Source organism: Piliocolobus tephrosceles, chromosome Y (genome assembly GCF_002776525.5).
Source record: "Piliocolobus tephrosceles isolate RC106 chromosome Y, ASM277652v3, whole genome shotgun sequence".
NCBI classification, from domain to species: domain Eukaryota; kingdom Metazoa; phylum Chordata; class Mammalia; order Primates; family Cercopithecidae; genus Piliocolobus; species Piliocolobus tephrosceles.
Window position 1 is genome coordinate 466,759 of NC_045456.1, and position 12,184 is coordinate 478,942.

General features: G+C 40.2%; 1 protein-coding gene and 1 long non-coding RNA gene across 3 annotated transcripts in view; one reads left to right on the forward strand and one right to left on the reverse strand.

Moving 5' to 3' along the window:
* Positions 1–12,184, forward strand: part of LOC116418598 — a 916,691-nt gene that overhangs the window by 296,316 nt on the left and 608,191 nt on the right. The gene's annotated exons all lie outside the window — the stretch shown is intronic.
* On the reverse strand, positions 6,948–9,061 carry DDX53 (DEAD-box helicase 53). Its single transcript, XM_023202574.2, has one exon. The coding sequence runs from the start codon at positions 8,977–8,979 to the stop codon at positions 7,084–7,086; it is 1,896 nt and encodes a 631-aa protein (XP_023058342.1). The 5' UTR covers positions 8,980–9,061; the 3' UTR covers positions 6,948–7,083.

The following is a 12,184-nucleotide window of genomic DNA, read 5'->3' on the forward strand; positions in this document are numbered from 1 at the left end:
CTGGTGTTTCCTTTGCCTTTGATGGTATTTTTGACGTTAAGATTTTCATTTTTACTTTGTCAAACCTATTCATATTTACTTTTAATTTTCTGTGGTTGCTTTTCTGTTTAAAAATTATTTTCCACATTGATATCAGAAATTATTTCTCTCCATAAACTTGATGTTCTTTTGTTTTTTTACAAAAGCAATAATCTAGTGGGAATTATTTTCTAATAGTAGGAGTTTTTTGGTTGGTCAATTGTCCTGCTATACATTGTGTATTTTTCATTTATTTGTTTTACTTATTTGGTTTGGAATAGATTTTTCTTTCTTCACTGATTTAAAATGGTCTACATTTATTGCCTACTAGATTCCTATGCAGATAGTATAAATGTCAACATTATTCTTTGATAACAAGAACTGTAACTGCAGAAGTTTTGAAATGAAGGAGAGTAGATAGGAACTTGGGGAAGATGTGGCACTTTGGCTGGTCCCAGAATGGTAACTGTGATTTGTCTTGGCAGAGAGGAAAGAGAAAGGGCATTCCACAAGGGGGAAAACAGTTTGAGCAACACCCAGAGTAGTGAACAAGCATTATATAGATTATACAGTAGGTGATGGGAGAGGGAAGGTGGAAGGGACCTAATATTTGTTGAATGCCTACTGAATGTGAGTCGCCATGCTAAGAATGTTATGCATAACTCTGAGGTCAGCTGAATCCTCGTACTTTGAGTCCTGTGTATATTCAGTGCTTTGCTTTCCATCTGTCTCAATTTGTATGTAGAACTCAGTATTTCTTTGAATTTCTGAAACACAATTTACTCACACAAAAACTTTATTGGTCAGTCAATGCAACCAGTTTCTTGACCTCAACACCATATATTCTGGACTGAAAAATCCATTGTTGTAAGTTACTGTGCTGTGTATTATGAGTTGTTTATCCTTGACTTCTACCCACTAGATGCCAGTAGCAATGCTGCCCCCTAGTAGGGGCAACTAAAATTGTCTCCAGACATTGCCAAATGTCCCTTAGGGAGCAAAATCAACTCCAGCTGAGAAATACAGATTATACCAAAGAAAGGAAAGTTAGTGGAGGTTTTTTTTGGACAGAATCTTGCTCTGCCACCCAGGCTGGAGTGCAGTGGCACGATCTCTGCTCACTGCAACCTCTGCCTCCCAGCTTCAAGTGATTCTCCTGCCTTAGCCTCCCGAGTAGCTGGGATTACAGGCGCCTGCCACCATGCCTGGCTAATTTTTTGTAGTTTTAGTAGAGATGGGGTTTTACCATGTTAGTCAGGCTGGTCTCGCACTCCTGCCCTCAGGTGATCCACCCACCTCCACCTCCCAAAGTGCTGGGATTACAGGCATGCGCCACCGTGACCAGCCAGTGGAGGGTTTTATATGGCGCATTGCACACAAATGAATATCCTCTTTTTGTTTTCTTTCGTAAAGTCCCTTCTTGGCTTCTCTACACCTAGGTTTGCGCCTTTATTTTTGCTTAATCCATTGCAAGGTTTCTCAACCGTGGCACTACTGACATTCAGGCCAGATAATTCTTTGTTTTAGGGAGCTCTCCTATGAATTGTGGGATGCTCAGTGGCATCCTCTGACTCTACCCAGGAAGTAGCAATACCACCACCATCACCCTCAGTTATGACGACTGATATGGTTTGACTGTGTCCTCACCCAAATGTCGTCTTGAATTGTAGCTCCCATAATTCCCATGTGTCGGGGAAAGGACCTGGTGAGAGGTAATTGAATCTTGGGGGTGGGTGGTTCCTGTGCTGTTCTTGTGATGACGAATAAGTCTCATGAGATCTGATGGTTTTATAAAGCGGAGTTCCCCTATACAAGCTCTCTTGCCTGCTCACCACGTAAGACTTGCCTTTGCGCCTCCTTCACCCTCCACTATGATTGTGAGGCCTCCTCAGCCATGTGGAACTGTGAGTACATTAAACCTCGTTTTCTTTATAAATTACCCAGTCTTGGGTATTTCTTCATAGCAGTATGTAAATGGACTAATACAGTAAATTGGTACCAGTAGAGTGAGGTGCTGCTGTAAAGCTACCCAAAATGTGGAAGTGACTTTGAAACTGGATAACAGGCAGAGGTTGGAACAGTTTGGAGGGCTCAGAAGAAGACAGGAAGATGTGGGAAAGTTTGGAACTTCCTAGAGTCTTGTTGAATGGCTTTGACCAAATGCTGATCGTGATATGGACAATAAAGTCCAGGCTGATGTGGTCACAGATGGAGACGAGGAACTTGTTGGGAACTGGAGCCAAGGTGACTCCTGCTATGTTTTAGCAAAGGGACTGGTGGCATTTTGTACCTACCCTGGAGATTTGTGGATCTCTGAACTTGAGAGACATAATTTAGGGCATCTGGCAAAAGAAATTTCTAAGCAGCAGTACATTCAAGAAGTGACTTGGGTACTGTTAAAAGCATTTAGTTTTGTTCATTCACAAAGATATGGTTTGGAATTGGAACTTACGTTTAAAAAGGAAACAGAGCATAAAAGTTCAGAAAAATTGCAGACTGATGATGTGATAGAAAAGCAAAAGCCATTTTCTGAGGAGAAATTCAGGCCAGCTGCAGAAATTTGTAGAAGTAGTGAGGAGCCTAATGGTAGTTCCCAAGACAATGGGGAAAATGTCTCCAGAGCATGCCAGAGGTCTCCATGGCAGCTTCTCCCATCAGAGGTCTGGAGCCTAGGAGGACAAAATGGTTTCATAGGCTGGGTCTAGTGTTCCCCTGCTGTGTAAAACCTAGGGATTTGGTGCCCTGTGTCCCAGTTGTACCCCTTGTGGCTGAAAGGGACCAAAATAGAGCTTGGGCTGTAGCTTCAGAGGTTGCAAGCCTCAAGCCTTGCTTGAGGTTGCAACACCAAGCTTCCACATAGTGTTGAGCCTGTGGGTACACAGAAGTCAAGAATTCAGGTTTGGGAACCTTTGCGTAGGTTTCAGAGGATGTATGGAAACACCTGGATGCCCAGGCAGAGGTTTGCTGCAGGGGCAGGGCCCTCATGGAGAACCTCTGCTAGGGCAGTGCATAAGGGAAATGTAGGGGGGGAGCCCCCACACAGAGTCCCTACTAGAGCACTGTTTAGTGGAGCTGTGAGAAGAGGAACAACATCCTCCATACCCCAGAATGGTAGATCCACCAACAGCTTACACCATGCACCTGGAAAAGCCACAGAGACTCAATGCAAGCCCATGAAAGCATCCAGAAAAGAGGGTATACACTGCAAAGTCACAGGGACAGAGCTGCCTAAGACCATGGGAACCCGCCTCTTGCATCAGCGTGACCTGGATGTGAGACCTGGAGTCAAAGGAGATCATTTTGGAGCTTTAAGATTTGACTACCCAGCTGGATTTCACACTTGCATGGGGCCTGTAGCTCCTTTGTTTTAAGCAGTTTCTCTTATTTGGTATGGGTATATTTACCCAAGGCCTGTACCTCCATTATATCTGGGAAGTAACTAAATTGCTTTTGATTTTACAGGCTCATAGGTGGAAGGGACTTGCCTTGTCTCAGATGAAACTTTGAACTGTGGACTTTTGAGTTAATGCTAAAAAGAGTTAAGATTTTGGGGGACAGTTGGGAAGCCCTGATTGGTTTTGAAATGTGAGGACATGAGATTCTGTAGGGGCCAGGAACAGGATGATATAGTTCGGCTGTGTCCCCACCCAAATCTCATCTCAAATTGTAGCTCCCATAATTTCCACAAGTCATGGAAGGGACCTGGTGGGAGGTAATTGAATCATGGGGGTGGGTCTTTCCCGCACTGTTCTCCTGATAGTAAGTCTCATGAGATCTGATGGTTTTATAAATGGGAGTTCCCCTACACAAGCTCTCTTGCCTGCTCACCACGAAGATGTACCTTTTGTCCTCCTTCGCCTTCCACCATAATTGTGAGGCCTCTCCAGCCCTGTGGAACTGTGAGTCCATTAAACCTCTTTTTCTTTATAAATTACCCAATCTTGGTATTTCTTCATAGCAGTATGAAAATGGACTAACACAACCACCCACCAAATCTGTCTCCAAACATTGATAAAATTGGTCCTGGTAGAGAACCACTGATGTAGACTACACCAAAGACAGGAAGTTTGTAGGGATATTTTTTCTCTGCAAAACCTATAAGATATAACTTAGAAACCCTCTATTTTTTTTTTCTTTGACATGCCTTTTTGGTTACTAAGCAATTGGTTTTGGTTGTTTTTCTTATGCTGTGTCAGGTATTCCCCATCTCAGCACTATTGTTTTGTGCCAGATAATTCTCTGTCGTGTTGGGCTATCCTGAAGATTGTAGGGTTTTTAGCCTCTACCCACTAGATGCCAGTAGCACCTCACGCCCCACCCATAGTTGTAACAACCAATACTGTCTACGGATATTGTCAAATGTCCCCTGCGGAGCAAAATCACCCTTGGTTAACAGTCATTGCACTATTTCTACTTATCTTTCTCTATACACTAGTTCTTCTGTTCAGCATTATGTTGTAGAAGAAATCCATACACCTCTCATTTTCTTATAGACATTGAGTGATAATTTTTCTTGTAACTGTTACTTAAACATGATTATGGAAATATACTATCTCAAGTAGTCAAACTGTTGCATTCTTTTATAACAAATATAACATTGCCTCTAAGAATAATTCTGGAAAATAACATATACTCTAACTTGCTAAACATTTATCATTTCTCCTCTGAGTGAACAGCACTAAGCCATTTGAGCTTCTATTACGGGTCTGCTATAGATTGCCTTTGCATTAAATTTGCGCACTCTTCTCTATTTCACTAAATCTGAACTTGTAGAGAACCTCAAGACAAGCATATTGCCTTTAAACATAATACCTGTACTGAAATTAAGAAATATAAATATTGGAATCAGGCACTTCTGGGTCAAAATATCCCTGAAGTCCTTTAAATATCACTTAATATCTCTTTAACCAGGTTTAGGGCCCTTAGGCAAGTTAGCTCCTCTGACTTTGCTTCATCCTCTGCAAAATAGGGGTAAGATTTCCTTCTGAGTGGGTTCTTAAAAATATTAGAGATTAGGAGATAAAGCACCAGGTATGTATCACTCAAAAATGTTAACCATTGTTACTAATTTTATCCAGAGATATTAAGGTCTACATTTAAAAAAGCCTTTAAAGTCCATACTTTAAGCCTTACATACCTATACACAGAGCATTTACTTCTTTCTTTCCCTTATTTTCTGACTTATTTGTAGTCACAGGTAAGGCATGCTGGGAAAAAAGATTGTTGCCTTAATTTTTCTCTTGATTTTGCCAGAAATGTTAACTAATTCTAATGTTTTCATGAACACTGAATTTTAAAGTTTGCTTAGCATCTTTGTGGGGATTTCTTTTTGCAGGTGTGAGAAGCACCTTGCTTCTAAATAAGGCATAAGAGGTAGAATTATAGATAAAATTAGGAAGAGTTTTACTAAAATTGGTTCTTCTGGCAAAAATGTCCTTTGATTGGGTTTTTTTTTTTTTTTCCTTTTCTATTTTTAGACAGAGTTTTGCTCTTGTTGCCCAGGCTGGAGTGCAATGGCACAATTTCAGCTCACCGCAACCTCTACCTCCTGGGTTCAAGCGATTCTCCTGCCTCAGCCTCCCGAGTAGCTGGGCTTACAGGCATGTGCCACCACACCTGGCTAATTTTGTATTTTCAGTGGGGACGGGGTTTCTCCACGTTGATCAGGCTGGTCTTGAACTCCTGACCTCAGGTGATCCACCCACCTTGGCCTCCCAAAGTGCTGGGATTACAGGCGTGAGCCACCATGGCCAGCCCTTATTTGATTGGTTTTAATGTTTTTCCCAGTAGATACATTTTTCTTTCACTTTATTTTTTTCCCTGATATATGTATGTGTGTGTGTGTGTGTGTGTGTGTGTGTGTATATATATATATGGTTTTGACCTACAAATTGAATTAAAATAAAACATGGTGAAAAGAAAAGCAAAGAATTAAATGAAAATCTACCAGTTACATTGCAAAATCAATAAAAATGCAGAATGCACTATTCTTGTCATTGAAAAGGATTGTTTGGTTCAACTTATTATGCAAGGATGCAATTTCCCCTAGATTAGACAAAAAAGTGTTAATATAAGGCTGGGGTATAGAGTTTTAGTTATAATATCACCAAATTTTAGAGGTGAAAGGGACCCCTAAATTAATTAATATAACTGTCCCATTTCATGAGTGGAGAAATTGAGGCCTAGAGAAGGCAAGTGATTTCCTCAGAGTTTTAACCAAGGGTTAGTGACAAAATGCATACAAGGACCTGATTCCCAATGAGTCAGACATCCTGCTCCGTTGATGACATCATTCTGATAAAAACAGAATTGTGGAATCTTCTAAAAAATTTAGCACTTATTTCCTAATGAACTAAAACAAGTAGAGAATGGTAGTGGAAATAACTTTAAGAACGGTTGTGGCACCAACTGCTGGGGTGGGGGGAAGAGAATATTTTGACTGGATAAGCTTGAAGCTATGCTTCAATTTAGTACAACTATTTTAAAGCCAGAAAAGCACCACTATTGTCTTCTACCAAGTGTTTTAGAGAAGACAAATGGACATGGCAGACTATAAAATTAACACAGGAACAGAAACTCAAGTATCACATGTTCTCACTTGTAAGTGGCAAGTAAATGATGAGAACATATGAACACAAAGAGGGAAACAGCAGACACTGGGGTCTACCTGATGGGGGAGGGTGGAAGGAGGGAGAGGAGCAGAAAAGATAATTATTGGGCACTGGGCTTAATACCTGGGTGATGAAATAATATGTATAGTAAATCCCCATGACACGTGTTGATGTAACAAACCTTCACATATACCCCCAAACCTAAAATAAAAGTATTTTTTGAAAGAAATTAAACTTTAACACATAACATTTACTTTTCCTTCACATAGTCTCTCACTCATTTTTGAGACTTTTTAAAATTAAGGAACATACACAATATTGAAAGTTTAGCAGTATTATCTAAGAATTAGTTATGTCCTCAAATGGCCAGTGTGTTTCCAATACTTCTTTATGTATATTCAATACTGCATATCTTTAACATGCCTGGAATCTTCTAGTAGCCTGGTACAACTTTTCAACGTAAACGATAATGAAGCTTCTTGCGCCTTTGTCCAGGTTTTCTTGGTCGTGTTTCTGCGTCCCTCTTTTGTTGATTTAACTTGTATTGCTCAGCTATTACTACAAGATCTTCTGGAACACTCTGATTTGCTCTTTTCAGAATTTTAATCAATTCACCGGCCATTTTCGCATCTCTCTGAGTGATGAGGGTAACCGATGTGCCAGTCTTTCCTGCCCGTCCAATGCGCCCTACTCTGTGTACATATTCTTCAATATTGCATGGGAAATCGTAATTATATACATGTGTGACATCATTAACATCAAGACCTCGGGATACTGAATCAGTTGTAATCAGTATCTTTATGTTTCCCCTTTCAAAGTCCTCTAATGCTCGTTCTTTATCACTCTGTTCACTGTTGCCATGTAATGATTCTACAGATATGCCTTGGATATTGAAGTCACTTGATAAGTCAACAGCAATACATTTTTGGCTGACAAATATGATGACTCTGTCATTGGGTGACATGTTCTCTATGAATTCTTGGGTGAGAGCTCGTTTTTCTTCTTCTGTGGTAACAATTATATTTTGCTTCACTGTATGTACAGCAGCTAGATTCAGATTACCAACATAAACAATCATAGGATCTTTCAAGTAAGAACGTGCCAGTTGACGAACGGTATCTGGCCAAGTTGCACTTGTCATAACAGTCTGCCGGTCTGGGCGCACATCTAATAAAATCTTCATTATCTGGGGTTCAAATTCCATATCCAGCATTTTATCTGCCTCATCCATAACTAAGTAGGTTATGCTTCTTAGGTTGACAGAGTTATTCATTTGTAGGTCATTCAGCCTCCCAGGAGTTGCAATAATTATATCTACATCTTTACTAATGTCTTCTATTTGTCCAATTCTGTTTCTACCACCACATATGCAAATGCTTTTGAGATCTTTATATGAATACTTTGAACATTCAGCTTCCACCTGAAGAGCCAACTCTCTAGTGGGCGTAAGGACTAGCATCCCAGGCCCATTCCTTTGCTCTCTAGATAATGGTTGAGAATCAACATGAATAAACCCAGGCATTAAATAGGACAATGTTTTCCCTGTTCCGGTTTGTGCAACTTCTATAAGATCTATTCCTTGTAGAATAATTGGCCATGCCTGTGACTGAATTGGCGTTGGCTTTACAAACCCTGCCCTTGTTAGGCTTTTCAGAAGATCAGGGTATTGCTGAAAAGCGTCTTTAAACCTACAAGTTGGTTTTGGGATGAGACGCTTTTCGCCACTTTTCAGGTCATCACACATTATGTTGAAATTTTCCTTTCTCCAGTTAATTACTTGCATTTCAGACATGCAGCTTGTTGCTTTGGATTCTATGTAAAAATTTTTCTTAACTGGTGGTAGATCTGCCCATTTTCTGTTTTCGCACTCTGCGACTGCTGCCCCAATTCGATCCCAATTTGACAATGGCCGAGCTTCTCCAGCAATGTCATTTCTGCCTAGATTTATTCTAGTAGGGGGTTGGGATGCAGCATTAGCCACACTGGATTCTGAGTTGTAGCTTCCTTTTTTTCTAAGTGTTTCTATAATAGCTTTGGCTTTTGCTTTCATTTCCCTGTTGCCAAAAATTCTGACTAATGCTTCAGATTCCCCCTTTATAATCTGTATTTTAGTGTTTGTCGAATGTTGTAGATCTTTTATTTTTGATCCACCGTGACCAATGACCGCACCAACCATATTGTTGTTTATTTTAAAGCAGAGTGGTGGTTCACGGGAGCCTGCTGTTCTCGGTCCCTGATGGCCGACGGCGCCACTCCAGCCACGGCCTCTGCTGCCCCTGGCATCCCAGCTGGCCCCAAGGTCTCTTGGATTAGCCTCCGCTCTCTTCCACTCTGGGGCCCAGTGGGACATTGTGTGATAGTGGGAGTATCGGCACCGGCTTCTTGCCTACATACGGTTGGAAGTTCAGGTCTGCGGCCTCTTTCCCGTCACCTTCTGCACCAAAAGATGGCGGTGGCAATTATTTCCGGGTGCTAGTCACGTAGCTACGCAGCAGTTGCCTAAGAAACCAGTGTTTGTCGTATAGGGGCAAGGCTTTGATGGCCTGACCAATCACAGGGCTTGGACTGGGGTGAGGTAAGCCAGCGTCTGTGACGCAAATTTAAAGAGGTACTTACCCTCACGTAAGTGCTGACCCCGCCAGCACTTACAGGACCCTAAGAGTAACTGCTTCCTTAACTTCTGTGTCCTGGGTGCGCCTTTCACTCTTCTCGTGATAGTTCTGGCTCAGCTTGAGAGCAACCTTGAAGCACGCTTTAAGCATACACACCATATACACATTGTCCTTTATATAAACCAGTCATTTCTCTAAGATAAATAAAAGTGCATTTAAAGAAAAACTATTTATTTATATATTTGTGTGTTTATTTATTTTGGTAAATTTCTTTTGCAGTGAATACAATACTTTGGTCAGGATAAATTCATCACTTCCCTGTCCTCTAGTGTAACTTAAATTCTACTAATCAGAAATCTCTTAGGTGCATACTCCAGGACAGCGTTTTGCCTTAATTCATCAACTAAATGTCAGCACTTGTTTAGGCAGTTTCCAGATATTATTACAGGGATGATGGTTAGAAGAGAGGTAGAGTGGTGCCTAAGGGTACTTTAGGGGCTGTTTTTAGTGGTTTGTCAGTTTTCTCAGTGTCTCTTCATTTTTTTTCCTTCCCTGTGGTTTGATAGCTTCTGAGACCTTAGCACTGGAAGGCTGTGTAGAACTCATTATTAGGTACGTGCAGAAGACATTCTAGCAGCAGTTTGGACAGAGGGATAGCCAGTTTCCATTTAGACAGCCCCAGAGGCAGGGAGCTGACTTCATTTCAAGAATATCCATTCCATTATGAGGCTGTTTAATGATTACAGAAGTTTTTTTGAACCAAAATGTGCAGTTTCCTGTGTCCTTAAGTCCTTCTCCCGAGTTCTCAAGTTATACAGAATAGGCTTGATTCTCCTGTATCCTTGTGTACTTAAGGATGTGTCAAAGGGTTTTTTTTTTTTTTTTTTTTTTTTTTTTTGAGATGGTTTTTGTTTTTTTGTTACCAGGCTGGAATGCAATAGTGCAATCTTGGTTCGCTGCAACCTCGGCCTCCTGGGTTCAAGTGGTTCTCCTGCCTCAGCCTCCCGAGTAGCTGGGATTACAGGTGCCTGCCACCACGCCTGGCTAATTTTTTGTATTTTTAGTAGAGACGGGATTTCACCATGTTGGCCATGCTGGTCTCGAACTACTGACCTCAGGTGATCCACTCGCCTTGGCCTCTTGAAGTGCTAGGATTACAGGTGTGAGCCACGGTGTCCGGCCTCTGTCAAAGGTTTCTGTGCATCACGGCAACATTTCCAGTTTCTTCAACGTTTCTTGCTATGACATGGTTTCCAAGACACACATCATCCTATTGCCTCTCCTTTGGAAATGGTTCATTGAGGACCATTTACAATGTAGCACACAGAACTGAAAAACAAACAAAAAGACAAGCAAACAATCTGCATAAATGGCATCACTCCTACTATTAGGGCATCTTTACTGAGCATGACAATTCTACTAATTTGACCTAAGAACTCCTGAGACACAAAGCTGCTCACAGTAACATGACGGGCATTTAAGTTCTTGCTTCTTTTACTTACTCAGTTGATTTTTAAAAAAAATTTGCTTACCTAAATGAAGACTATATGTGTATCGTTTTATAGTCATCGTATTAAGTTTGGTCAATTGATGTAGCCTATGAAATATAATTTTAATGATTATTCTCTAATCCATCATATTAGCCTCTAGTTTCAAGTCTTCTGCCAATTTAATGTTCATAGCATCTTTGTTCTTCAGTCAGTCACTGATTAAAATTTCATCATGGTCTAGTATAGGACAGAAGTCTGTGACACCTTGGGTGAAAACTTCTCTGTGTCAGTACTTTTTGTAAAAGATACTATTTGAAGAAATGAAAAGGTTTCTGGTCAAATATGTTTGGGAAACTCAGCACCCTATATTCTCTCTGTTAAAATCACAATGCTTATTGGCTATTCCAGGAGCTATGACAATTACAGACATTGAGAAAAATCAGTTGTTTAATCCAAAGTTCCCCAAACAAATTTGCCAATGGATATCTTCATCAATTATTTAAATAAGCTTTTTATTTGGAATAATTTTAGATTTACAGAACAGTTACAGAAGTAGTGCAGAGAGGTTCTCATATAGCCTCGGCCAGTTTCAGCTTCCTCTAATCTTATCATATCTCATTATCATGATACATTTGTCAAATATAGGAAGACACTATTGGTGTGTTACCATCAGCTAAATTCCAGACTTTATGCTACCAGTTTTCCATTAATGTATTTTTTTCTGTTTCAAGATCCACTCCAAGACACCATACTACATTTAGTTATATACAGTTTGTGAGAGTTTCTCAGTTTTTTCTTATTTTTCATAATCTTTCCAGTTTTGAGGAGTAATGATCAGGAATTTTGTAGAATGTCCTTCAAAAAGGTATACTTGATGTAACTTCTTATGATTAGACTGGGGTTATGAGCTTTGGAAGAAAATATCACAGAGATGAAGAGCCTGTCCCATCACATCATATTGGGGAGATAGGTACCTGATGTCAACGTGACCTATCATTGGTAATGTCAACCTTGGTCTCTTGGATAATTTGTGTTCATATTTGCTACACTGAAAAATTAGTATTTCACCCTTTCCATACTCTATTTTGTAGATTGAGTCGCTAAGTCCAGACAACCCTCAAGGGCTCAGTCACCATTTAAATGCAATCTTTTTATTATTTTTTATAATTAGTAATGTTCTTTGGAATGTAGTTTGGAAACCACTGGTCTGGATAAATACAAATTACCTCACCATTTTTTTTTTCATCTGGTTGTTCAACCAGGTATATTCTGATCAAGTCACATCACAACTCCTCCGTACTTCTCCATGAATTGTACTAGGAATTTTAAGGCATTCTCAATGTCTTCTAGTTTATTAACTATTTTAAAAGGAAATTTGTTTAGTTACACGTGGCTTTTACCTCTCGAAGGATATATTATGTTTCTCTGTCATTGTGTATTCATCTTTACTTTG

Bases quoted from the DNA above. Each gene is read 5' to 3' on its own strand.
- DDX53 (XM_023202574.2), bottom strand. From the start codon at position 8,979: ATGTCCCACTGGGCCCCAGAGTGGAAGAGAGCGGAGGCTAATCCAAGA.